The sequence below is a fragment of the Polypterus senegalus genome, chromosome 6 (assembly GCF_016835505.1).
Source record: "Polypterus senegalus isolate Bchr_013 chromosome 6, ASM1683550v1, whole genome shotgun sequence".
NCBI lineage: Eukaryota > Metazoa > Chordata > Cladistia > Polypteriformes > Polypteridae > Polypterus > Polypterus senegalus.
Genome location: NC_053159.1, coordinates 62,529,725 through 62,557,348, shown reverse-complemented (window position 1 = coordinate 62,557,348; position 27,624 = coordinate 62,529,725). Strand labels below are relative to the sequence as shown.

Genomic DNA, 27,624 nt, shown 5'->3' with positions numbered 1-27,624 from the left:
AGTTGTTAATCACTACACGCTTCTTAAACGGACTTCCTCTACACTTAGAGGAGGCGCCAGCAGCGATCACCACACATAATACATTCACTTCATGATATTCCTGCTCTCTGAAAATTTAGAATGCTAAGATATATACTTGATATCATTTTCAGGATGAAATGCAATAAAGCAGGTATTAAACATGCACGGTAGTGTGGCGGTAGTGCTGATCCCTCACAGTAAAGGGTCCTCAGGTGTATGTTCAGTGTAGAGAACTTTATAGCAGGTGTACAAGACTCCAAAAAAACTGGATGCATGAATGGGTATCGCAACAGGTTTAATTTAAATATTGTGTAAATGTTGGGTTTGTGACCTGGTGGTCAGAGACGCACAGAATTCAATGGATGTTCTTCCGAATGGGCTTTGTTTATTGCATGCGTGCTGTCTCTGTCTGACGTACCAAACCCTCAGCTCCTATCCTTCCTTATTCTTTCTTCACCACCACCACCACCAACCACCACACAATAAACAGCTTTGTGAAATTAAAACTAGTTATAAACTTAAACCACAGAGTGTTCAAAACTTTAAAAAAATCTTTGTTATACATGTTTAATTATGCCATCCATTCAGGGCTGCGTCCATCCCAGCAAGCATTGTGTGCGAGACAGGAGCAAATCTGAACACCAGCACATCGCAGGGTGAATACGAGCAAAACATACACTGGCAGGGTCAATATAGCATAACAAAACTCCACATCCTACATGACTTTAAAAGGAAACTGAAGCACGCCAAGTTAACCCACCAGAAAAACATGCAAATTCAAAGCAGGGTACACCCGAGACCCCCTTGCTGCGAGGCAGAAGTGCACTCTCCACAAGATTAATACATGCTTTAACTTTAAATACAGACCCAGGCCCCTCCTGGACCCCGTGATTATCAGAGGCGACTGTGTGCAGAGGGTGCAGTCCTATTAATACCTGGGAGTGCAGCTGGATGATAAATTGGAATGCACTGCCAATACTGATGCTCTGTGCAAGAGAGGACAGAGCCAACTATACTTCCTTAGAAGACTGGCGTCCTTCAACATCTGCATTAAGATGCTGCAGATGTTCTATTAGACAGTTGTGGCGAGTGCCCTCTTCTATGCGGTGGTGTAAAGGGGAGTGTGGTGTTATGGGTCCACAGCTCAATGAGCAAAGGCCATTTAAATAAATAATCACCGCACTCGTGGTTTCGTGAGGGGGCGTAGTAGTCGTAGCAAGCCGCGGGGCGTTCTGCGTTGTGGGCGTTTCTCACCTAGTACACAGGTGAGGGAATGCCCACATCCGTGATTGTTCCCGTGGCTAATGTGTTGCGGCTGCTATGGCCCCTCACAATATAAAAGAAGCGCGAGTCGGACAGAAAAAAAAAAGATCAGAAAAAAAGAACGAAAAGGACGGAGTGAGGAAGCAAGGTGGTGCAAGAGAAAGAAAGACATGAGGAGCATGTGGGCGAGCGAACGAGCGCTCGTGGGCAGCCGCGAGGAAGCTGGGTGTTAGGCCGACACCCAAGGCCGACACCCAGGTGTTGACATTGAAGTCACTCCCGCTGAGCGAACAGGTAGCGGGAGTGACCAGGGAAAGGCGACTGGCCGCAGAAGGCCGGAAAGGCAGCAGGAGTCGGGAGTCTTGGTGGTGGAGTCCCCAACGTGAGCGATCTGGCCATTGGTGGGAACCAAGTCTTGGGACTGGGATGTGTGCCAGACCGAAGCCAGGGATCGGGAGGTCTCCAGTCTCGTGTGGACGTGATACGAAAAGGGGCAGCTGCAGAAAGCGTCTCGTCTGCTGCAAAGCCCAACTGGGAGAAGCAGGTGAGACATTAGTATAGAAGCAGCACCGGGCTTCTTCTTGTTGCTGTTTTTAAAGACTGCTTCCTGTTGAACATTTTAACCTCGTTTTTAAAAGGATTATTTATTTAATGAAGATTTTGAATCACTGCACTTTATTTATTGAACACTTTTTTTTGATCTTTTTAATAAAAGCACTGTGCACATTTATACCAACCCCTTGCTCAATTGCTATGTTATTGCCTCAACTGTCTAGCTCATCGGTGACATTGCTGACGGTGTTGGGTTCAAGGGCCCCCAAACATTGATGGGGGCATGGAGCCAAACCCGCATCGTGACAGGGAGGCAGCATAAAGAAGAAGGATGCCTCACGCCTGGACAAACTAGTAAGGAAGGCAGGCTCTATTTTAGGCACGGAGTTGAACAGTCCGACATCCGTGGCAGAGCGACGGGCGATGAGCAGGCTCCTGTCAATTATGCAGAATCCACTACATCCACTGAACAGTATCATCCCCAGACAGAGGAGCAGCTTCAGTGACAGACTGCTGTCACTGTCCTGCTCCACTGACAGACGGAGGCGTTCGTTCCTCCCCCACACTATGCAACTCTTCAATTCCACCCGGGTGTAAACGTTAACATTATACAAAGGTATTGTCAGTTATACCTGCATTATTATCACTCTTTAATTTAATATTGTTTATTTTTAATCAGTATGCTGCTGCTGGAGTATGTGAATTTCCCCTTGGGATTAATAAAGTATCTATCTAATGCACTTCATCATGAAAATGATATCAAGTATTTATCTTAGGATTCTAAATGTTCAGGGAGCAGGAATATCATGAAGTGAATGTATTCTGTGCGGTGATCGCCACTGGCGCCTCCTCAGTACAAGAAGAAGTCAGTTTAAGAAGCACGTACCAATTTAACATGGCTCGGGGAACACTTAACACAAAGCATTTAATGTGCTATATAACTTATGACGGGGTTTGAAAATATCTAGCGTGATCTTTGGCCGGTTTGTCATCCCGGCCAATACCCCCAGGCCGCCAGATGGAGCCCTTCCTGCAGTATGGAGGTGCCCCGAAGACCAGCAGGGAGTCATGGACTATGTAGTTTTTATACAAGACCCTGCTGGATACCACAGGGGCCGCAAGAGGGAGCTGCAGGGAGGACCGAAGATTTATTTATGCCCTATAAACCAGAAGTGCGTCAGAAGAAGAGCGACGTGCTTCCAGGGTGAAAAGAAAAGGACTTGTACCTGACCCGGAAGTGAAAGAGTCACGAGGACTGGGAAACATTTCCGGGTCGGGTACTATAAAAGGACTATGGGAGCTCCCAGACGGCGAGCTAAGCTGGGTGGTAGGAGGGCAATGCGTCTGGGAGTCGGAGGATTGTTTATTGTTTATTATTGTTATTGGTTTATGAATATAGTGGAGGAGAGGGTGCTTTGTGCACTATGGCAAGTAAATAAAGTCAACTATTGGACTTTTATCTGGTGTCTGGAGTCTTGGACAGGGGTTCAAGGGTGTAATACGGCCCCAATCTGTCACACTAGTTAATATTCGTTTTACGATGAAGTTTAGTTTACGATTATCTACTTTTATGACAAATTACGAGAATAAAGTCAACATGTCGTCACACTATTACACAGTACCCAGGCACATTACACAGTATTGAAAAAAATAAAACAATTACAACTTGGCTTGCAGTATTATCCAGTAATATAGAAACAGTATTCACAGATTTGAACATAATGGTCCACATCCAACCTTTGAAAACCAAAGTATCTCCAGGTAACGGACATGACTCCTTTATTTCGGCAAAAGTTCTTCTGTGTCATCATGTTCAACTTTATCGTCTGCTACAGCTTCAACTTCAGAATGTTCTCTGTCCATTTTCACCACGCAATACCTCCACTACCACTCAAATGTCTTATTCATAGGTACTCTTAATTTTTTCCAAACATTTTACCAACATTAGCAAAAAAAGTGTTCAGAAAACAACACTGCTCAGTTATTTCAAAAACGAGACACCAGAAACTAATGAAGGTGCAGCGTCAACTGCAGAGGCTGGTCCATCAGGGGAAATCTCTTCAGCACACACTCTGCCAATTGATAAATCTAAGCACCGCTTATCCAGCATAAACAAACAATGGTTTAAAGATTTTAATTGGCAAATGGTCAAAGAAAATGGTATGTGGTGCTCATTGTGCATGAAATATTCAAACAAACACCCCCTAAGGAGGGAGTTACCTTGGGTAAACGTGCCATGCACAAGAATTCGAAAAGAAAGCTTGCTGGACCATGAAAAAAGTAAAACACACATTGAGTCTTCTGCTGACCTGTTAGGAAAGTGTGTACTAGAGCAAACTGGAATCGGTCAAATTGAAAGATCTGTATCTGTGTTAAATAACTTACAGAGAGATGCCTTTGAGTGAGCTTTAAGATCCATTTATTGGTTGGCAAAAAATGAGTTGCCACATACCAACGTTGTTTGAAAAGCTGTTGAAACACTGTAAAGAAATGGGTTGTTCCTTTTTACAACATCTCAATGTTGGTAAAAATGCACATTACTCCTCTGAAAGAATAATGCAAGAGCTGCTGGACGTCTCAGCATCAGAAATAAAGTCTAACATACTGAAAAATATACACGCTGAAAATGTTATTAGTATTCTGTGTGATGAAACCACAGACATCTCAGTTATAAACAATCAATTATTTACATTAAATATGTTTGCCAGGTCACTAAAGAGATCAGAATTAGTTTTGTATCAACCCACAATATGATTGATGGCAAAGCGGAGACTATAACCAACACACTGAGTGAGACTATGGACACTCTAATCTGATTGGACTAGGTTCAGATGGAGCAGCTGTTATGATTGGGAAATAGAAAGGTGTGGCAAAACTGCTTAAAGATAAAAAATCTGGACTCTTGGTCAACTGCCACTGTGTAAACCACATATTGGCCCTTGCAAATGCCCAAGCAGCAGCTGCTATACCTTATTTAACAAAACTGAACAACATCTTAAGGCAGCTGTTCTATTTCTTCCAAAATTCTTCAGTTAGGACGGCTGGTATAATGGAAATTAAAAATATTTTGAACATTCCCCAGATAAGGCTGAAAATGGCCAATGTCACTAGATGGCTGTCTCATGACTTTGCAGTACAGTCACTACGAGTACGAGTGTATGATGAGTGTCATAGCTGCACTGGAAAGAAAGGCCACTGAACGAAATGACATCACACCTGAAGGATTAAGCAGATGTATTAAAACATAAAATTTTGTTTCCTCTCTGATGATGCTTTCAGACGTATTACCTTTGTTCTCCAATTTATCTAAGGCTTGGCAAAGGCAAGATGTCAGTCTTATTGAAATTGAGCCAATTTTGCTCTCCACAAAATTGTCCATCATGGAGTTGAAAGACACTCCTGGGAGAAATTTTCAAAATCTTCATCATTGTCTGGCAGAAGAATGGTCAGATCTCTGCATTGATTATACACAAAGTGATATAATGTCATTCAAAACTACAATATATGATAAATACCTAGAGACAGTTGTCAAGAACCTAGATGCAAGATTCCTTGACATGCCAGTTATTTCCACCTTTTCAAAAGTTTTCAATGCAGAAACTTACGATTCAAGTGAGTCTGCTGAAATTCTTTTTGACCATTACTCCAAAAACGGTAGCCCTCCAATTTTAAAATATGAAAGTAGCAGGCAAGAATGGACAGTTGCATAAAAAATGATCAGAAGTCAATCATACAAAGACTTCAGTCCAATAAAGTTTTTACTAAAAATGGCAACGACATTAGAGCCCAATAGAGTCGTTTCCAAATTTATCCAAACTAGCTCATATTAGGCTAGTGATCCCAGTGAGCACAGCTGAATGTGAAAGGGAGTTTTCTGTTCTTAAAAGGATCAAGACATGATTGAGAAATCTCATGAATCAAAGCACACTAAATAATCGCATGCTGATCTCCTTGGAGGGCCCAGATCCTGGGGACTTTGATTATGGGAAAGCTGCAGACAACTGGGCTTCTTGGAAGAAAAAAAGAATAATTATTTAACTGAAGACACCTTCTACATATGCAAGTTGGCTTTGAGGAATATTTAATTTTTCTTCATTAGGTTTCCCATACTTTTTTTCATTGTTTTCACTTTTCTTCCTAACAGCAATAATAATAACTTCTGTCTCTTGGTTTATGTCATAACAATTGTTATTTAAAATGTTTGTTAGGGTTGCAGGATCCTGAATTGGATACTTCTTAAATTTAATAAAATTATTCTGGCACAAGTGTCAAACTTTAAAAAAGGAAGTAATATTGCACATTGGAAAATAATTAATAATAATTAACTAATAAAAATAGTGCACATTTAATTTTCCCCACCCAGCTACTTTTTCATGCCAAACGACTTGAAACAAGTTCTGGGAAGAACACTGAACTGGCATATCTGTTCATTTTTCATTTAATAAATTATTACAAAATCAAACTTTGCAAACCCCAGATTTCATCACCTTTATCTAAACATACTGTTTAAATGAAGATCAATCCTTGAAATTTCCACATATATTAAAAAAGAAACAAACATTTCTTTGAGTGTATTTACTTTTTCACAGGACTGTACATATTGAAAAAATTTGAACTCTAAATTTATGTAAAGATATTGTTTGCGCAAATCGTGAAAGTGCTACCGCTTTACAACTCCAGAGATGACAGTTCAGTCACATGACTAGTTAATGTCTGGGTAAAGCTGCATCTCCAGATGATCACACATGTTAAATTGTATCCCTAAATTGCTTTGCTATCCTCGGAAGTGACCAGAATCAAATTAGGAATTGATTCCTGCTTTTGTTCCCCTGTACTGCTTGAATATGTTCCAGCTCACCATGACAATAAACTGCACTTAAAGAATGCAGAAAAATGCAGTAATTTATTATTTAACATCAAATAACTAAATTAGTCTGCATGGGTTTCCTCCGGGTGCTCCGGTTTCCTCCCACAGTCCAAAGACATGCAGGTTAGGTGGATTGGCGATTCTAAATTGTCCTTAGTGTGTGCTTGGTGTGTGTGTCCTGCGGTGGGTTGGCACCCTGCCCGGGAATGGTTCCTGCCATGCGCCCTGTGTTGGCTGGGATTGGCTCCAGCAGACCCCTGTGATCCTGTGTTCGGAATCAACAGATTGGAAAATGGATGGATGGATAACTAAATTATCACACATTACAACAGTGCTTCTTGTGATCTGAAACTGCAAAGCACCTGGTAAAAATTTGTTAAAGGTGTTAAATTTCTCCCTTGCGATTCATTTTGAAAAAGTCTGCTACTTTGACAGGTGCCCTATATTATTTGTTTTGCAGTACAAAACTTAAAACTAGAGTGAATTAACTTATTCACAAAAATTAACTTTCTGCTCTTTGCGATTTCCTTGCTTCCTGAAGGGAGCTGACTTGTCTAGCTCTAGCACATCATTGGTTCCTCGGAACCCAGTGTTCTTACAGAGTTTAATTATATACCACATCCTGAATTTACTTCAAATCATTATTTTTATTTCACCTGCTTGCACTGTAATAGCACAACGGTGGAATTATATTCAACATACTAGTTAGAAATCTGCTCTTTTTTGTTTATAAATTATTTTTTAATATAGAGCAGCCACTGTATAATTAAAATTACTTAAAAAGAACTGAACCCAATATTTACAAGCAGGTGCCACTTTTGAGGTCTAACAACTGACAATTAATCTATTTATTTATAACTTATTAATATCATGTTTTAACTAAACCAACCTGTCCTAGACGTGTGAAAAACCTGCTAATTGCGGACGGCTTCCCATGAATGGATTCTCCAGTACTGTCCCCTTCTGACATTCTGGCTCTGCAAAAAGAAAATAAATTGTTACATGAAATAAGGAAAATGATAAGAAACCACTATGCATCAAAATGTCATGGTATATATTCATTTGCACGAATCTCATGAAAACATCTTTAGGACAGAAAGCTACCAGGCTGACCCAGTTGTGCATGGAGATGAAATTTAGACTCTGTTGTACATCTAAACCTGCAGTGGTGTAGAGTTGTGATTACACTGAAATTAAAAGGGAAGCTACTTTCTCCCAAAACTACATTAACACTAGAATCCCTGAAGCCTATGAAAAAACTTGGAATCCCAGCCCACCTTAAATCCCTTCGCATCTCTCCTCTTCTTTCGGCTGCCACAATGGATCATCTTTTTCCATATCTTTCTGTCCTCGGCATCTTGCTCTCTCCCTATATCCATAAACCTTCTCTTAGGCCGCCTTCTTTTTTTTTTTTTCCTGGCAAGTCTATCCTTAACATCCTTCTCCCAATATACTCAGCATCTCTTCTCTGCACATGTCCAAACCAGCGCAATCTCGCCTCTCTGACTTTGTCTCTTTGTAAATGTGTCAATCAGCACAAGCAGCCTGCTGTCCTATCCTCTGCCTTGACGGAGCTCAACTCCGGCAAAAAGTTCTCCCAGCTCAAGCCAAATCTCCTTATCTGCATGTGAGGTTCCTGGAGTTGTATAGTGTATATAATACAGTATATGATTATCTGGAATACATGCATTTCATATGTGTTCCGTGTCTCTAAAGATCTGGGTAAGTTTAGCAAGAAATGCTGAACACATACATAACCAAAGAAAAAAAAAAAAAGCATTTAATTTACATGTTGCTAGTGCTGGGCGGTATATCACGGTCAGTCAGTCAGTCGGTCGGTTAGTCAGTCAGTCATTACCCAACCCGCTATATCCTAACACAGGGTCATGGAGGTCTGCTGGAGCCAATCCCAGCCAGCACAGGGTGCAAGGCAGGAACAAATCCCTGGGCAGGGCACCAACCCGCTGCAGTCTATATCACGGTATTTTTCAAAATTATACCGGTTTCTCTGTATTTTCGACTGTATTTTTTTCCCCATGCATGAATGGACGTTAACCACATTTTCCACTGCAATTATTGCAGAAGACAGGCTAAGAATAACCTATTCCACTGTCATGAGCATTGTACAAAAAACATTTCAATGTGCACACAAGTATTAATACAGGTTTGCATGGCCCCATAAAGTGATAGTTTTCAAGGGGGTGGCACTAATAAAGAGAAGGAATCACACTGCATGTTGCAGTCGAAATATAGAACCTTTTTATTGAATAAATTTTGCAAACAAATTAAGCTAAAATTTTGACAACATATTTTCAACCATCCAAAGAGGCATTTAGACTTCGTACAATATCCAGAGGTGCTCGTCAAAAGTTGCACTGCACTGAACATGTCATAGAAAAGGAATAAATACTAAATATTCTTTGTAAACCATTACCCGTTCTGTTAATGTTAAAAATCTCTGTCCACTGACATGTTAAAGTGACTTTTTAAACAACTTTAGCAATAAATAATAACAATAAAATAAATAATAGTGCAACTTCCAGTAATAATACTGTTACTTCAAGACTTCACCAAATAAAAATAAAATAAAACAAGTGCAACTTGGTGAGACATCTTTACCAACTGAGCCATCATTAAGGCAAATTGCCTTGCTTCAAGCTAAGCTACATACATAAATAATAAAACTGCAACTTGCATTTATAATGCTATTTGTGGTATAGCCCTACGGAAGCATATTAGGGCCACAGTGAAGAAGAACTCATAGTTTATTTTGTCATTAAAGTAGAATGTCGTAAACTAAACTTCATCCTAAAATCAATTTTTACTTAACTAGATTTTCTCAATTTTTTTCATCATAAGTTAATGTAGCACATTAAATGCTTTGTGTTAAGTGTTCCCTGACTCAGTTGTTAATCTACGCGCTTCTGCAAATCATGACAGGAATACTGAATCATTTTTAACAAAATATACTTACTGTATGTGATTTTCATCAACTAGTGTACACAATTATTTTATACTTGAAAAATGTTTTGAAATTGTATTCAACCTGAAAAAGGCCTAAAAAATTTAAAAAAATTCTACTTTGTGTTTTAGTATGATTTGATGTATCCTGTATTATCCAATCAGCATTGCACCACAACTTCCACCCTTCATTTTGTCAGTGGTGAACACAGCTGCAGTGTATACCTTTTTAGGTTGGGTTTAACTGGGTCACTCAATCACCAGATTCATAACAGCTGGAGGTCATTTTGTAGGGCTCTGGCAGTACTCCTCCTGTTCCTCCTCACACAAAGCAGCAGATACCGGTCCTGCTGTTGGGTTGATACCCTTCTACGGCCCTATCCAGCTCTGCTTGTGTAATGCCCATCTCTTGGTATCTCCTCCATGCTCTTGAGACTAAGCTGGGAGACACAGCAAACATTCGTGCGATGGCGCATATTGATGTGCCACAGTGGAAGTGAATCTGCAGTAGGTACCACCTCATGCTACCAGTAGTGACAAGGACACTACCAAAATGCAAAACTAGTGAAGAATGAGTCAGGAAGGACAAGGAGAGAGTGATTGTCTGCGACTGCCACCTTCAGAACCATTCCTTTTTTGGGGGTTGTTTTGCTGTCCCCTCTCCAGTGCATCTTATGTCACTTTCATTTGCACCAAAGCAGTTGAAGTTGATTCACAATCGCTTATGCTTCCTAACTGTGCATCGTTATATATCCAATGAGCTTAACTGACTTGGTGTTAGAATATGATTATATGTTCCTTTAATTTTTTGAGCAGTAAATATATAGTTCTACTTTACAGTTGAATGTTTATGAAAATATAGTTTCCGAAACGTTAAATACAAATTTTCCTTTCACAGTCCAAAAACAAGCTTTTAGGATAACTGACCCAAAAATAGCATAGATTATCATGAATGCTAATTAACCATAGGCATATAAGTATAAGTAATTTGTTTATTTATGCATTTAATGGGATTATAGATTTTTTATAAAATATAAAAAAACAGTAATTTGGAAAATGAAGACAAGTTAAGAGAGTGCCTCTGCAAGTAAATCGATTGTACTGGACATCTTAATATGCTAAACAGAATATATACCAGATACTGACCTGTTTAAACAGCAATAATGATATGACAAATTAGGATATCAAAGAATTTTTTTTAATCTCAAATCTAAAAAAAGCACTACCACTACTAGTAGTATGAATGTCAGGAAAAAGCAAAGGAGAAGGTGTGTATTTTAGGGTGAAAAATTAGTTGTGCACAAATGTTAAAATTGTCTCTGTTAATCTGGTCTAGAACATTTGTTGATCATGTGTCATCCATTTTATCTTATAAGGGAGTTATCCAGTGTTTCTGGTTGTCGCTTATATTCCTCAGAAAACCAAACCAAAACAATATGCTGAGCAATCTGTATAACATCATTACAGACTATAAATGTTACATCCTGAGGGATTTATTGTAATGAGGGGCTTCAACAAAGTAAATTTAAGCAATGTTTACCCTGATCATCAATCATCAGTATGTCACCTGCCCAATGAGAAGTGCAGTTACATGCCAATAAGACATGCTTACCGATTGCTACTGCACACCCTTATCTTGGACAATTCAATACCAGCTTACAAACAAACACTGAAATATGAGTAATCTGCAATAAAAGCTGTGCAGTACTTCAATAAGGAAGTAAAAGAAAACTCCCCATCTCTCTGGGAAGTTTTTAGCGGCTCCTCGTGAGATCTGGATGAGTATGCAAACTTCATAATGAGATTAATCAAAAATGTGTTGTCAAATGTATGCCTACTGTATGTCTATGCCCTAATAAAAAAACCTGTGGATCACTGGTGGCATGCAGTGTTTACTAAAGGCACACAGCAATGCATTTCAAAAAGGTGATATGAAAATATTCAATAAATGCAGGTATAATCACCTGTCAGTATTAAATATGTGCTATGTTCTGTTTTAATAAGCTTTAAAAATAAAACAGGCACAGTTTTCAACTATACAAATGATGACATAGACCCATGTAGACTCTTGCAATGAGCATTGCTCTCTAAAGTTGTGTAAAGCAAAATATGCAAATATATCTTAAAAGGACTTTCCATTTTTAAAGCTTTTTAAAATGTCTCTCTAGATCATAGATGTGATGCCCGATTGGAGAATGCTATGACCTTGTACAAGAGCGTTAAACTAAAACAGCAAGCTTCTTCCTTCGACATAGAAGGATCTTTTAAAAAATGGAAAAAAAGGTCAGAATTGCAGCTCCCCAAAGTTATTGTAAATTCTGCAACATTATTCTTAGTGAGGCAGATTGTTCAATTCTAAAAATGCAGGCCAAACCCAATGAAATGCAATTTGCACATAAGACGAGTAATTCTGTTCTTGCAGGCAGTACTCTACCTTCATTAAAAAGTCATACATATAAAAGGGAGAGGAACCTTGTTAAGAATGATTATATAGTACCTCCAGATCATCATCTTTTCTTCGAAGATTGTAAGCTTCGGTAGACTATAAGAAGTTGGATATAAACAAGGTCAAATTTTATTACAACAAAGGTTCAAAAAAACAAAGAAAACCATCTTAGCTCAACAAAAGGAATACCATAGATTATATAGTCAGCCTAAAATACTTGCTTGAGGCACAGCTTTTCAATATTTAATATATTTTAAACATTTTTCCTGAATACATAACAAATAATACAATTAGCAAATATGAACTGACTGGGGATCAAGACTCACTGGTTCACCCTGCTGCCTCACAGCTCCAGAATCACATGTTTGGCTTTAATTATAATCAAAAGCTGTGTAGAATCTACAAGATATGGTATGAGTGAAAAAGGCAAGGTGTTTGCTTGCTGCCCATTGTCTGTTTAAGTCAAGGATTCCAAAAGCACTTGGGAAGGGGGACGGGAACATTTGCATTACAGTATCACCATTTCTGTCTTAAATAAATATTCCACAGATTTTTCAGGCCACTCGCTTTACACATTTGAATATATATTGATTTGTTATTTTATGTGTAATAAAAATATATATATATATATTAAAAAAGGATTCCAAAGGTGTAATATAAATAATGATAGCAAATTTCTATTTCTCTTCCATTTTTTCCCCAGATGTTAGTCGGGTCTAGAAACCTAAAAAAATAAATAAAAAAAATAATTAAATAAAAATCTATTAAAAACTCAGACCCCGACTTATATGCCCGTTCAAAAATGTGACACTTAAATTTTTTTTTAATCATCTTCTTGCCTTCTCCAATCTTGCATCAGTTTCTCAGACACACTGAATTTTGTTGCAGCAGCACAATTTAATTTAAAACAAGCTTCATATTTTCTTCTGATCGACCGCTCCATTGCAGACAAGGGATGCTCTTACGATAAAGGTGTATGAGGGTGTGAGATACAAAAAACACAAAACAGTGCAAACATTGCTTCAAAATAGCTCGGGTATCACCATGTGGTCACATAGGCACGAGAGAGAGACGTTAGGAGCATGCGCTGATACAGTGCATTGCTACACCCACATAGAAAAAAAAGGCAGTGTGCTCCGAGGTTACTCTCTCAGGTGGGCATTAGCATATTATAATCTCTTGGACCAATAGCGTGAGCTTTCCGCATTCAACTTATACAACCGACATTATAAAAATACCAGAAATTATATGATAAAATCAAGTCCTGATTATCCACAGGAAAACTTATCCATGAGTATATACAGTACTTCATTTAGTTCCATATACATCTAAAATGAAAGATTTCAGTTTTGGATTTTTAATAAATTTGCAAATGTTTCTGAAAGCATGGGTTCACTTTGTCATTATAGGTTATTGACTATAGATTGATGGGCAAAAATGAAAAATTTAGCCATTTAAAATTAAATCTACAACACATTAAAAAATGTGCATAAAGTAGTGGGTCTTAATCCACTGCATACATCTCTATACATGTAGACACTCATACAAGGAGGGACCCAAAAATTCCCAGAATTGTTAAAAGACAAAAAAAAAAGAAAATATTTATGATAAAACTCCCCAATTTCCCTTTGGTCATCAATAAAAAACTGTCATTGGGATGCAATACACCTGTACCAGCCTTTCTCTAATTGCTGGAAACATTTCCTGTACTCATCTTTTGTTGCCATATATAGAGTCTTCTGTGTTTTACCTAGATTTCTAACATGTTGGCAAAACTTCTTCCCTTCTGTTCTATATGTATTTTATGGAAGAAAAAGAAGTCACATGGTGTGAGATCTAGTAAATACAGGAGGTGTGAAGAAATAACCACATAGCTTTTGGTCAATAATGTTTTGATTGACAATGAAGTTTGTGCAGGTGCACTGTCATTGTGCAAAATCTAGTTTTGGCTGGAACACTTCTCCAGATGTTTATTCCTGATGCTTTCACATAGACAACTCAACAAATCAATAGAGGATTGTTGTATCTCAAGAAGTGTATTTTGAGAGATCACTCAAAAGGAATCACTCTAAGTTTAATAACAGTTTTGTGTTTTTGTTTTTTATAACCAATTTTGTGAATTTTTGAGTCCCCCCCAATACACATCAATTAGCCATAACATAAACCATCTGCCTAATAATTGTGTAAGGTCCACCTCGTACCAACAAAATAGCTCGGACCCATTGAGGCATGGACTCCACAAAACCTCTGAAGGTGTCATGTAGTATCTGACACCAAGACGTTAGCACCAGGTACTTTAAATCCTGTAACTTGTGAGTCGGGGCCTCCATGAATCAGGCTTATTTTTTTCAGTACACTCCCCAGATTCTCAATCAGACTAAGATCTGTGGAATTTGGAAGCCAAGTCAACACCTTGAGCACTTTGTCATATTCCTCAAACCATTCCCAAATAACTTGTGCAATTTGATAGAGTGCATTATCCTGTTAAAATAGGCCATCAGGGAATTTTATTGTCATGAAGGGATGTATGCGGTCTGCAACTATCACTAGGTAGGTGGTACATGTTAAAGTAACATCCAGATGATCCAGATGAATGCAAGGACCAAAGGTTTCCCAGCAGAACACTGAGCAGAGCACTGCACTACAACCGCTGGCTTGCCTTCTCCTATAGCGCAACCTGCTGCCATCTCCTCCCCAGGTAAATGATGCAAACGCACCCAGCCATCCACGTGATTCATCTGCCCAGGCCACCTACTTCCATTGCTCCATGGTCCAGTTCTGAAGCTTACATGGACACTGTAGGAGCTTTGAAAGTGGACAAGGGCCAGCTGGGTGCGGAGACCGGTCTGTAGCTATGCAGCTCCATATGCACCAATTTGTGATGCATTGTGTGTTCTGACACCTTTCTCTCATGCCTAGCATTAAGTTTTTCAGCAATATGTACTACAGAAGCTTTTCTGTGGAATTGGACTAGATGGACTAGCCATCGCTCCACCTTCATGAACCCCTGAAGCCACAAAATAAGCCGTAATGCCAGGCCATCTTAAATTCCTTCACACCTCCTCATCAGCGTCTTTGTTTTGCAGACGTTTCAATCAAGTCTGACAAAATGTTCTCCCAGTTCAAGTCTGTTTATCTGGGTGTGAGGTAGGTCTAGAATTGTATAGGGTAATTAATATACTATTATTTGGAACACATGCATTTCATGTGTGTTCTGTGTCTACAACGACCTGGGTAAATGCAGAATGACAGGAAATGAGAAGCAAGAAACATCGAACACATAACTAAAACAGAATCTTTTTTCCTGTTATAGTAGAGCTGGGCGGTATGACCAAAATTCTGTATCACTGTATTTTTCTAAATTATCCCGGTTTCATGGTATTAAACGGTATTTTTTTCCCCCCATGTATAAGTGGATGTTAACCACATTTTCCACTGCAATTACTGCTGTAGACTAGCTAAGAATAACCTATTCCACTGGCATGAGCATTGTACAAAATAAAAAAAACATTTTAATGTGCACACAGTAGGTTTGCCTGCCCCCATTAAGTGATAGTTTTCAAGGGGGTGGCACCAATGAAGAGAAGGGATCACATTGCATGACAGATGCAGTCAAAATATAGAACCTTTTTATTGAACAAATTTTGCAAACAACTTAAACTATAATTTTGTCAACATACTTTAAACCATCCAAAGAGGCATTTAGACTTAGTAAAATATACAGAGGTGCTTGTGAAAAGTTGTATTGCATTGAACATGTCTTTGAAAAGGAATAAATAGTAAATATTTTTTGTAAACCAACTACACTTTCTGTTAATGTTAATCTCTGTCTACTGACACGTTAAAGTGACTTTTTAAACAACTTTACTGTCATTAAACTGCATAATATATTAAATATTAAATAATAATAAAATTAATAGCGCAACTTCCAGTAATAATACTTTTACTTCAAGACTTCAAGCGCAAGTATTCACCAAATAAAAATAAAATAAAACAAGTGCAACTTGGTGATGACATCTTTACCAACTTAACCATCATTTAGGCAAATTGCATTAATATGGGCCTTGCTCAAAGCTAAGCTATATACATAAATAATAAAACTGCAACTTGCATTTATAATGCTATTTGTGGTATAGCCCTACAGAATTGTATCAGGGCCACGGTGAAGAAGGAAAAAATGGACACAGGGAAGAAAAGAACAAACTATATGTCGAGAATAAAGTCGACATATTGACTTTATTCTCGACATTTCCACTTTAATTTTGATGCTTATAATCGAGATTAAAGCCAATATTTCCACTTTATTCTCGCCATTTATGTCGAGATTAAAGTTGACACTTCCACTTTATTCTCATAGTTTATTTTGTCCTTAAAGTAGAATGTTGTAAACTAAACTTCATGCTAAAATCAATGTTTAATTTACTAGATTTTCTCAAACCCCGTCATAAGTTAATGTAGCACATTAAATGCTTTGTGTTAAGTTTCCCCGACCCAGTTGTTAATCACTGCACTTCTTAAACTGACTTCCTCCGCACTAAGAGGTGGCGCTGGCAGCGATCACCACACAGAGTCTATTCATTTCATGATATTCCTGGTCTCTAAAAATTTAGAATGCTAAGATATAAACTTGATATCATTTTCATGATGAAATGCATTAAAGCAGGTATTAAACATGCACCGTAGTGTGGCGGTAGTGCTGCTCCCTCGCAGTAAGGGGTCCCCAGGTGTATGTTCAGTGTAGAGAACTTTATTGCAGGTGTGACGAGGCTCAAAAAAACTGGATGTATGAATGGGTCTCGCACAGGTTTAACTTAAATATTGTGTAAATGTTGGGTTCGTGATCACAGAATTCAATGGATGTTCTTCTGAGGGGGGCTTTCTTTATTGCATGTGTGCTGTCTCTTTCTGACGTATTAAACCCCAAGTTCCTATCCTTCCTTTTTCTTTCTCCAAATTAACCAATCGCCACACGATAAACGTCCTTGTGAAATTAAAACTAGTTATAAACTCAGATCACGGAGTGTTTAGAACTTTAAAAAAAATCTTCGTTATATATGTTTAATTATGCCATCCATTCAGGGTTGCGCCCATTCCAGCAAGCATTGTGTGCAAGGCAGGAGGAAATCCTGAACGTGGCGCCAGCACATTGCAGGGTGAATACTGGCAATATATACACTAGTAGGGTTAATATAGTATTAACAAAACCCGCCATCCTACATGACATTGAAAGGAAACTGAAGCACACCAAGTAAAACCACCAGAAAAGCATGCAAATTCAAAGCAGGGAACACCCGGGACCCCATTGCTGCAAGGGAGCAGTGCAACCTCCACACCACCGTGCCCCCACATGATTAATGCATGCTTTAATGTATTTCATCATGAAAATTATATCAAGTATTCATCTTAGCATTCTAAATGTTCAGGGAGCAGGAATATCATAAAATTAATGTATTCTGTGTGCTGTCTGCAACTCCTCTTAGTGCAAGAGGAAGTCAGTTTAAGAAGCACGTAGCGATTAACATGGCTCCGCGAACACAGCACAAAGCAGTTAATGTGCTACATAACTTATGACAGGGTTTGAGAAAATCTAGTAAATTAAATATTCATTTTAAGATGAAGTTTAGTTTATGATGTTCTACTTTAATAACAAATTACGAGAATAAAGTCAACATGTCTACCTTTAATCTCGACAAACGGCGAGAATAAAGTAGAAATGTCGACTTTATTCTCATCATAAGTGTCGAGTTTAAAGTGGAAATGTCGAGAATAAAGTCAACATGTTTGTCACACTATTACACAGTACCCAGGTACATTACACAGTATTGAAATAAATACAACTTGACTTGCAGTATTATCCAGTAATATAGAAACAGTATTCACACATTTGAACATAATGGTCCACATCCGACCTTTTAAACCCAAAGTATCTCCAGAAAACAGACGTGACTCCTTTTTCTAGCAAAATTTCTTCGGTGTCATTATGTTCAACTTTATCGTCTGCTACATCTTCAGTTTCGGAATGTTCTCTGTCCATTTTCACTACCTCTACTAACGCATGTACTCCATTGTATGCTTGTTTAGTGGTGGAGCAGTGAAAGAGAGCCCCCGCACAACACCTCTGTGGCATGTGTTTAGCAGTGTAGCAGTGAAAAAGGTCCCCCTTAAACAGGTTCCCAATGCACAACGTTCCGAACGTTGTTAAGGCAATTTAAACCGGTGTTGTGGTAAAAGAAAAATCTGTATCATAATAAAAAATAAAAAACAGTTTTCAGTATGAACCGGTATACTGCCCAGCACTATGTTATAGTACTAATGACAAAATGTTGACATGAAGTGTATAATGTGTGAAGTTTGAAGTCAAATATCAAATAAACACTTTCACAAATGGTACAAGTATAACAAAACAAGTGCATTTTTATTCAAGAATGTAACTGAAGAAAAAGAAACTGGGTTAGGGTACCATGCTGAAACATCCGCTTGCCTGGTACAGATGTAAGAACTGTTGTCTCATAATCAACAGGTTACGGGTTCAATTCCAGGTCCTTCCAGCATTTACAATTATGAGCAGTGAGCTGGTCTAATTGTTACTATTACAGAATAAAAACACACATTTCATTTGAGTCTGTAACAGCCAGTGTAACTTTATGGTACTTGTAAAGGTTAGTGTTTTTATTATTATTCAGTTTTATTCCCTCAGTCACGATCTCGCTCTCCCCAATCTGACACTGTTACTATTCAAATAAAGACATGGTATAACAGAAGTGAACTCGGATGAGGGTTCTACATCGGAGAAAGAGAACAGAAGCCCTCCCCGCAAAAAACGTCCAGTCACACATAAGAAAAACACATTTGCACAAGGCTAAAAGGCAAAAGATGGCACCATTTGGATGCTGCAAGGAGGTTGGGTGTCATCCTGCCAGTAAATCTGCCAAACACACATCCTTCAATGAAACAGCAGGGCCTACAGAGCTTGCCAAGGTATCTGTTTGTGATTATGTTTTCTGATGGTCTTTATATAAAAAACATGTATATGTTACTTATATAAAAGCCACATCGAATGTTGTTTACCTATATCCAACCCATTAACAGGTGCCGCTGTAACCAGATAATCAAGGTTATTCACTTCAGTAGTTTTAATATTCAAATATATAGAAAAAACTGTAATAAAATATGTTCAGACACAAAACAAAGTCAAGTAACTTCCATACACTTACAGCTAGTAGTGCAACGGATCACTGTTGATCCGTGATCCGAACCAATTCCTGTCCACGATTCGGTACGCACATGATTCAAAGATCTAAGAAAAAAAAAAAGTTCCACTGTATTGTGCGCGTGTCTCTCGCGCACTCTCTCAACCTCTCTTGCGCACTAACTCGGTAGCTCTCGCGCACTTTCACTCGGTAGCTCTCGCGCATTTTCACTCGGTAGCTCTCGCGCATTTTCACTCGGTAGCTCTCGCGCATTTTCACTCGGTAGCTCTCGCGCATTTTCACTCGACTTTTGTCCGGTTTGCCGCTTCATACGCATGGTCATGGCCAGCGGTAGTAGTTCAAGCAGAGGAGCTCGACAAACCTCCAGCATCATTTAAGTCTCATGTGTGGGCGCATTTTGGCTTCCCTGTTAAATATGTTGATGGGAAAAGGGTAGTGGATAAAACCACAACAGTTTGTCGACTGTGTGGCACGAGGAAGCCCTATGAGACTGGCAACATGTCGGGCATGGCCACTCATTTAAAACACCACCACCCTGATGTGACAGGACCCAAGACGATGGCTGCGCAACAACCAAAGATATCTGCTGCATTTAAGCAGCCCTTTGCTGCCCAATCAGACCGGGCTAAAGCTATTACAAAATCTATTGGGGTGTTTATTACTGCAGACATTAGGCCATATTCCGTTGTGCAAAACAAGGGGTTTAAACATATGATACACGTGCTTGAGCCAAGCTATGATATTCCGTCGCACACTCACTTCAGTGACAATATCGTCCCAAGTATGTATGAGCAGGAAACGTCAAAAGTTTTGGCTGAACTGTCCCAGGCATCTTCTGTGGCCCTAACTACAGACGGGCAACAGAAAGCTATGTGACCGTGACCACTCATTACATCACAGCGAAGTAGGATACACGAAGCCCTGTACTGCAGACACGGCCCCCTCTATGAGAGTCACACTGGCACAAACCTGGCAACACATATTGACGGAAGCAGTGGCAGAGTGGAGGATAGAGAGGCCCAATACTAACATCCCAGTCACAACTGATAATGCCAAAAACCAAATAAAGGCAGTGAATGAAGCAGGACTGGGCCCACAGATAGGGTGCTTTGCACATGCAATTAATTTATCATCCCAAAAGGGAATGAAAGTATGTAAGATGGGCTGCCTCCTTGGGAGGATCAGGAAGGTGGTTTCCTACTTTCACTGAAGCTCAACAGCTGCTCATGTGCTTAAGACCAAGCAAAAAAATGCTACAGCTGCTTACTCATAACAAGGTGGAACTCCACTCATGATATGTTGGAGCATTATCTTGAGCAGCAGGCAGCTATATACTCTCCACTAACACAGTGGTTCCCAAAGTAGGGGTCGCGACCCTCTGGGGGGGTCGCGAGATGATTTCCAAGAAATCAAATACTTTTTTTTAAACTTTTTAGAAATTAATTGAATTTTTTAGAAATAACATTTTATCCATAACTAACAAAAGATAAAAACTAGTAGTTAATAGCTACATTTAAAAAAAACATGCAAATTAAAAAGCCATCAGCCTTTCAAATTTCTTTCCGTTCGATCGCGACCCCTGAGGTGATTACGACAGTTTAACGACACAATGGCGTCAGTTGCAGCAGATCAATTTACAGCACCATGTTAAACATTCCGACATGGGCACGTAACGTGTAGGTAATTTTCATCGCTTTATGCTTAGGATATTATTTTTGTTGCAATGAAATATTAGATAATATCGACCAATGACAACGCAGATAGGCCAGCAGAGGAAAGCGGAGAAGCACCACCGTCAGAAAGCCCATCGTCCTCAGGTACGGAAAGACACCGGAGTGTGCATAAAGAGAACATCCATAAACAGTCGGCTCAGCCTTACTCCAAGAGTCGAAATTATCGAGAGGAATTTATCCAGTATGGATTCACATGTATCATCGTCAATAACGTACAGCATCCCCAATGTGTGGTGTGCACTGAGGTGCTTGCACATGAAAGCCTAAAGCCTGTAAAAATGCTACAACACTTGAAAACTAAGCACCCCTCTCTTGTTACTAAACCAGTAGTTTTTTTCCGGCGAAAGGAGCGAAGGTTACAAGGCCAAAAGAAAGTCCTAACTAAACAAACAACAATCCCCGCAAAAGCTCAACAGGCATCATATGAGGTGGCATATTTAATTGCACAGGCAAAAAAGCCACACACGATCGGGGAAACCCTCATTAAACACACTGCTACTGCTATAAGTCGGGCTATGCATGGGGATAAACTAGCCCGTGAGCTAGAATCAGTGCCGCTGTCTAACGGGACTGTTGCCCGGCGTTTCTCCGACATGGCTATGGATGTACTGATGCTGTTTTGCACTACCTACTTGTGCGAAAAGACTTTTTCGGCACTCACGTACATTAAAAATAAATACAGGTCACGACTGAACTTTGAAGATGATCTCCGAGGCGCGGTCTCCAAAATTAACCCAAGAATAGACTTGCTGTGCTCCAAGCATTGTGCCCACCCATCTCATTAGGTGAGGTGTTTTGTTGAAATTAAACGAATGAGTAAATAACAATTTTTTAAAAAGTTATATGGTTGTTAGAGCGTTATGTTCTTTTTTGTTGTCATGCTCTTGTTTGGATAGGATATTTTGTTGAAATTAAACAAATGAGTAAATTACTATTAAAAAAAAAATTATATGGTTGTTAGACCATTGTGTTCTTTTGTGTTGTCATGCTCATGTTTGGATAGGCCTATTGGCGCATGTGCACCGTTGCGCGCAACATTTGTATATTTTAACCACTTCCGAGGATAGTGGGGGTCACGAGTCACTGGCACGGTTATTTTGGGGGTCGTGAGCTGAAAAGTTTGGGAACCCCTGCACTAACAGACAAAACCCTGAAGAAAAATGCCAGAGACATCATCACCTTGTCTGATGATGATGTTAAACTGGCAGAGGAGGTCCTCCAGCTGCTCAAACCACTCATAATGGTTACAATTCTGTTGAGCACTGAAACTGCACCATCTGTGTCCATGATCCTGCCTCTGAAAACAAGGATCCTACATGGCCCCAAGTGAGGAAGACAGCACCATCATCAGAGATGTCAAGACTGCCATTAGAGAGGACCTGAAGCCCAGATACACTTCACCACCACGCTTGATCCAAGGTTCAAGTTGCTGTCTCACCTAGACCTTGCCCTACACCGGAGGACATACAGTGATCTCACTACTGAGATTGTGAGCAGTCTTGGCACTGAAGACTGTGAAGAGGTAAAGAAAATAAATATTCTGAAATTATATATATATTTTTATGATAACATTTTTAGTTAAGTTTATTAAGTTATTTATTAAGTTATTGCCACATTTTAATATCTATGGAAAAAAAAAAGTTTTAATCAATAATGTAACTTTCCCTGCAGCGTCTATATGCAGCACCAACAGGAGCAGACACATCTCCTCCTCAAAAGAAGTCGGCAATGGTGGAGCTTTTTGGCGAGACCTTTGCACATAAGGACATGGTCAGCAAGACTTTTGCTGACACCATCAAAGAGGAGGTGGTATCCTATGAGGCAGCAAGTGGCATTCCAGTCAATGGTGATCCACTGACTTGGTGGAAAAGCAACGAATGTAAATACCCTCACCTTGCCACAATGTCAAGACACCTTCTTGCTGTGCCTGGCACTTCAGTGCCTAGCGAGAGGGTGTTCTCAACAGCAGGGGACATTGTTACAGCAAAGAGATCTACACTTTCCCCAGAAAATGTAGACATCCCGGCAGTATGAGACGCAAAGAAATTACAACTGTAACTCTACTGTATTAACAGGTAAAATGAAAATAATTGTTTCCAACCAGCAGCACATAGAACTTATACAAACAATTACAAGTAACACAAACAATACTCTCTTTGGCTGGCAAAATCCTACCACCACCTCCTCGTGGGGCCAGCCGGAAACACTTGGCTTAAAGTGGGGGCCTCAAACGACAAAAGTTGGGGTATTTTTTCATCACATCAACCATGCTATGCTCTTTGAAACTTGACTTAGTATGCTAGGGTGTCCCCCGTTAATGACATGCATCGCCCTCACCTGAACAATGTGAGAAATGTACAAGGACTACCTGCTCATGAATGTGGTAGGCCAAAGAAGCTAGCTCACTACTGCCACCACATCAATGACAACGATTACGACTGGCAACCATTAACATCAATACACTTACAGGGCACAGTCATGAACTTGCAGCCGGCGACACTGCAGGTGTATAGGAGACAAATTTGATGGAAACATCTGCAAAGGCTACAAAGTCTTCTGCAGTAGCCACGAGAATAATCACAATGGTGTTGAGGTGGTCATCAGCAAGGAACTTCAGGACAAGTCGTTGAGTTAACTGCATCTTGAACTGCTTCTTGTCCATTAAAGTCGAATCTGGGTCATCGGTCCTGTGGATGTTCACCTGTTATGCTCAGCAACGGGATGCCCAAATGATGTAAAGGCCGAATTTTGGGAAAGCATCAACAATCATCTTCAATCTAACAACCAAGATGAACATCTGTTGGTCAGGAGTGACCTGAATGGTCACGTGGGTACAATGAGCGATGGCTAGACTTAATTCAACAGCGGACAGGGCTTTGGAGACTTAAACTGGTTGTACCCATGGTTGCTCCAAGGCCCACGGTCTGATCAGAGCTAATACCTTCTTAAACAAAAGGCCATCCTGATTGGTCACTTACATTAGTGGAAGACGATTGACCCAAACGGATTACTGGCTGATCTGCCAGCACTATCAGAAGCTGTCCACTGATGCCAAAGTGATTTGATGCAACACCAGTGCCCTCCAATATCGGCTACTCATCCATGACTTCCATCTTAACCTTTGGTTGCCACCGTGTCAGTACACAACTGGTCCCAAAACAATCAAGTGGTGGAAAATAAGAATCAACTAGCCACTGTCCTAAGCACCCTCGATATAGACCCTGACCAGCCCGTAAAGCCTTTTGAAGCAATCTCACAGACCAAATCTGCAACGCTGCTGTAAAGACGTTGGAGAAAACTATGCCTATGTACCGATTTATCAACAAACAAGTCTGGTGGTAGAGTGAGGCAGTCCAGATGACCATCAACAACAAGAAAGCAGCATACAAAGCCTGGATGCAATCACGTCAAGAAGCTATTACCTACGGTACAAAGCATTGAAATCGGCGGGGAAATAAGTGGCATCTGCAAAGGCCCAGCACTATGCTAATTTGTATGAAAAGCTGGAAAAACCCAATGGAACAAATAAGATTTACCATCTTGCCAACACAAGACATTAGCCAGATCACCAACATCAACAGCCCAGATCACTAAGTCCTGTGTGAGATCCATGCACCATTCTACAACTCTGGAGTGAATTATTTCCGTGCGATCTGCTGTGAAAGATTTCCGCACCCACTTGTTCCCAATGCCAAACCAATTCTGGGACCAGTCTTGCCAATCAGCACCCATGAACTTAACTCTACCTTCTGCAATATAAAGCATGGAAATGCTACCGGACCCAACAATATTCCTGTTAAACTGTGTAAATTGTTTGGATATCGGCACTGAAATCCTCATGGTGCTCTTTAACAAGATCATTGAAGGTGGTGTAGTGCCCCAAGCTTGAACAAGGAGCATCACAATGGCAATCTGAATGGTTTCATTAGGCTATCTAGGACAATAGACACGATCTATGCCAAACGACTACTCATGGAGAGACATCTGGAAAACAACAAGTCTATCCATGTGGCATTCCTGAACCTTGAAAAAAAAGCCTTTAATTGGATATTGCACAATTTCATTTGCTGCGGTGGGCTGGCGCCCTGTGCTCCAGCAGACCCCCCGTGACCCTGCGTCAGGATATAGCGGGTTGGACAATGACTGACTGAATGACTGACAACTTCATTTGGCACGCGCTCCGATCTCAAGGCGTCCAAGAAGCCTACGTGGGCTGGGTGCAAGTCCTGTACCAAGACGTCCTGCTGGAATCTCACCACCTTTCCTTATCCAAGTCAGCGTCCTCCAAGAATCAGTCCTGTCACTTCTCTTGTTTATCCCAAATATGGACATGGTCACTACCGATATCCAATCTTCACACTCATGAACACTCCTGTATGCCGACAATGTCCTTTCAAAGAAGACATGGCAAGAGGAAAATAGAATGCAGCTAAACATCAAGAAGACGGTGTACATGAAATGTGGCCCATCCCTATCAATAACCAGGACCTGATCAAATCCACCCAGTTCAAGTATCTGGTTTCCATGCTGAGCACTAAATGACAACACTTACCCCAATGCCCACACCTGTGTTAATGCCATCTGGCTCATGTGGCATCAAGTGACAGGGATCCTCTGCAATCATAAGATACCCATACACCTCAAGGTTAAAATCTACAAGATGGTGGTGCAGCCAGTGGCTCTGTATGGAGCTGAATGCTGGGTGGCAACTGTGAAACTCAGACTGATGAGCTTGGACCATGTTATGAACAAGAACATTTAGAAGATGTGAGAGACACTCGTACGATGGCATGGTCATATATGTTCAAATGTGTCAGTTTAGATGGAAGACGAATACATGGCCAGCCAAAGAAGTGTTGGATAGATAGGTTAAGAGAAGACCTGCAGCACATCGTTTCCCCACCCCCAAGGATGTCTTTGATCGGGTCCTGTGGAGAAAGGCGTGCAAACATACAGACCCTGCACCTCTGCAAGCCAAACGCTAAGACAAAGAAAAGAAGAAGAAGAAGAAGAAGAAGAAGAAGAAGAAGAAGAAGAAGAAGAAGAAAGACAATACTATCATCACATAGATCTTGAGAAAGCCTGGGATTGAAATAAACGACATTGTTTCTTTCCTTCTATTTATTCATGTGCTCACCCAACGGTCGAAAAAATATTTTTATTCTGACGTTCATTACAGTTTGAGTATGATTACATTTTATGTTACAGTGCCATATTTATTAAATAAGGCCCATTAAAGGACGGAAAACTACGGAGCAAATCAGAAGAGGATACTTTGGATGCCAAAAGGCAGAAAAACTTGTTCTAAATGAGTGTGTAATTATATATTGACATAGTTTCACCAGATAAACAATACAACTGATATCTGTATGTTTATACACAAATAAGAAACAAATATGTCCCAATAGTGAGACTTCCGGGACTTTCCGATAAACAGATGTTATACTGTATTTCGAAGAACTGTCAATAATGAGCATAGACACAGTGCTATAATATTTTAACTTATAAATACGTTTCGTTTTTTTCAAAAGGCAAAACAGAATGCAAATTTCAGTAGTCAGTTACAGTGTGTGATATAGGCGGAAGAATGTATTCTGGAAAAAAAAAAAAAGCTCCTAAGGTCGAATGTAGACGTCTACTCGGAGACCCAGTGCATTCTGGAAAACGTAGTTTATTATTCTGCGACTTCTCACGTATTTTCACCAAAACGTTAGGGGCAGACACACTTCATCTCCCGAAATGCAATGCGAATAACAACCCGTTCAACCCTGACTAACTGAATCATGGAGTTTGTAGTTCGCACTCAACCACTTCCACCACTTGTGCAGATCTGTACATACCACCATTAAAAACTACAAGTACCATCAAGCAACCTAAACAAGTGAACAACTCACTTCCGGCCAACCTCAGCCTGAAGCCGAATCTGAAATAGTCGTTTGCGTCTGTGTGCTTTACAAAAATGGAAAAATGAAACGTCGCCGTTTTTGATGAGCTGTTACTGCGTATAAAGATGTACATTGATTCATTTTAAAGCACTCTCATAAGACGGTCTAAGCGTCTATATGCTTACCTGGAAGGTATCTCACACCCGCTTCCACTCCGCTCGAGCTCGCTGCTCTTCTCGTGAAGCTGCTCGAAACATGTACACGTCACAAACTAAACTAGAGCAGTGGTACGAAGAGCCCGCCCCATGCTCTGTCGCTGGGGGAACACGCTGCGCTTACTTAACCAGAGAGGCCTTTTAACATTTTTTGGCTTTAGTCTTCTTGCTACCGAATTTCGCAGTTATTAAATTTGCCAATTACTTTTTAAATTATTTCACTGATAGTTATTGTATTTGTAGTTATATTAGGAATATATTATAGTAATTTAAATACATTCGTTAGTTCAGTGATCAATAAAAAACAATTGAACCTTGATTTTATAACCATATTATAGTGTCTCTAACAATATCTTAATGAATCGTTTTTAATCCAAACAAAAAATTAATGGCATGTACATAACCTACAGTCCCATGAAAAGCATTTGCACTTTCTCCGATTTGCCCTATTTTTGTTTACTTACTGCAAT

At 39.8% G+C, this 27,624-nt stretch overlaps 1 protein-coding gene across 1 annotated transcript in view; it reads right to left on the bottom strand.

Annotated features, from left to right (window-relative positions):
* The window catches only part of rer1 (retention in endoplasmic reticulum sorting receptor 1), an 87,655-nt gene extending 60,425 nt beyond the window's left edge, over positions 1–27,230 (bottom strand). Inside the window, exons 1-2 of the mRNA XM_039756115.1 lie at positions 27,125–27,230; positions 7,593–7,680 (exon numbers count right to left, since the gene is read on the bottom strand). Of these exons, the coding sequence (XP_039612049.1) occupies positions 7,593–7,673 (81 nt within the window). The 5' untranslated portion in view covers positions 7,674–7,680; positions 27,125–27,230. The remainder of the gene's footprint in view (positions 1–7,592; positions 7,681–27,124) is intronic.
* Positions 27,231–27,624: the final 394 nt, after the last annotated feature.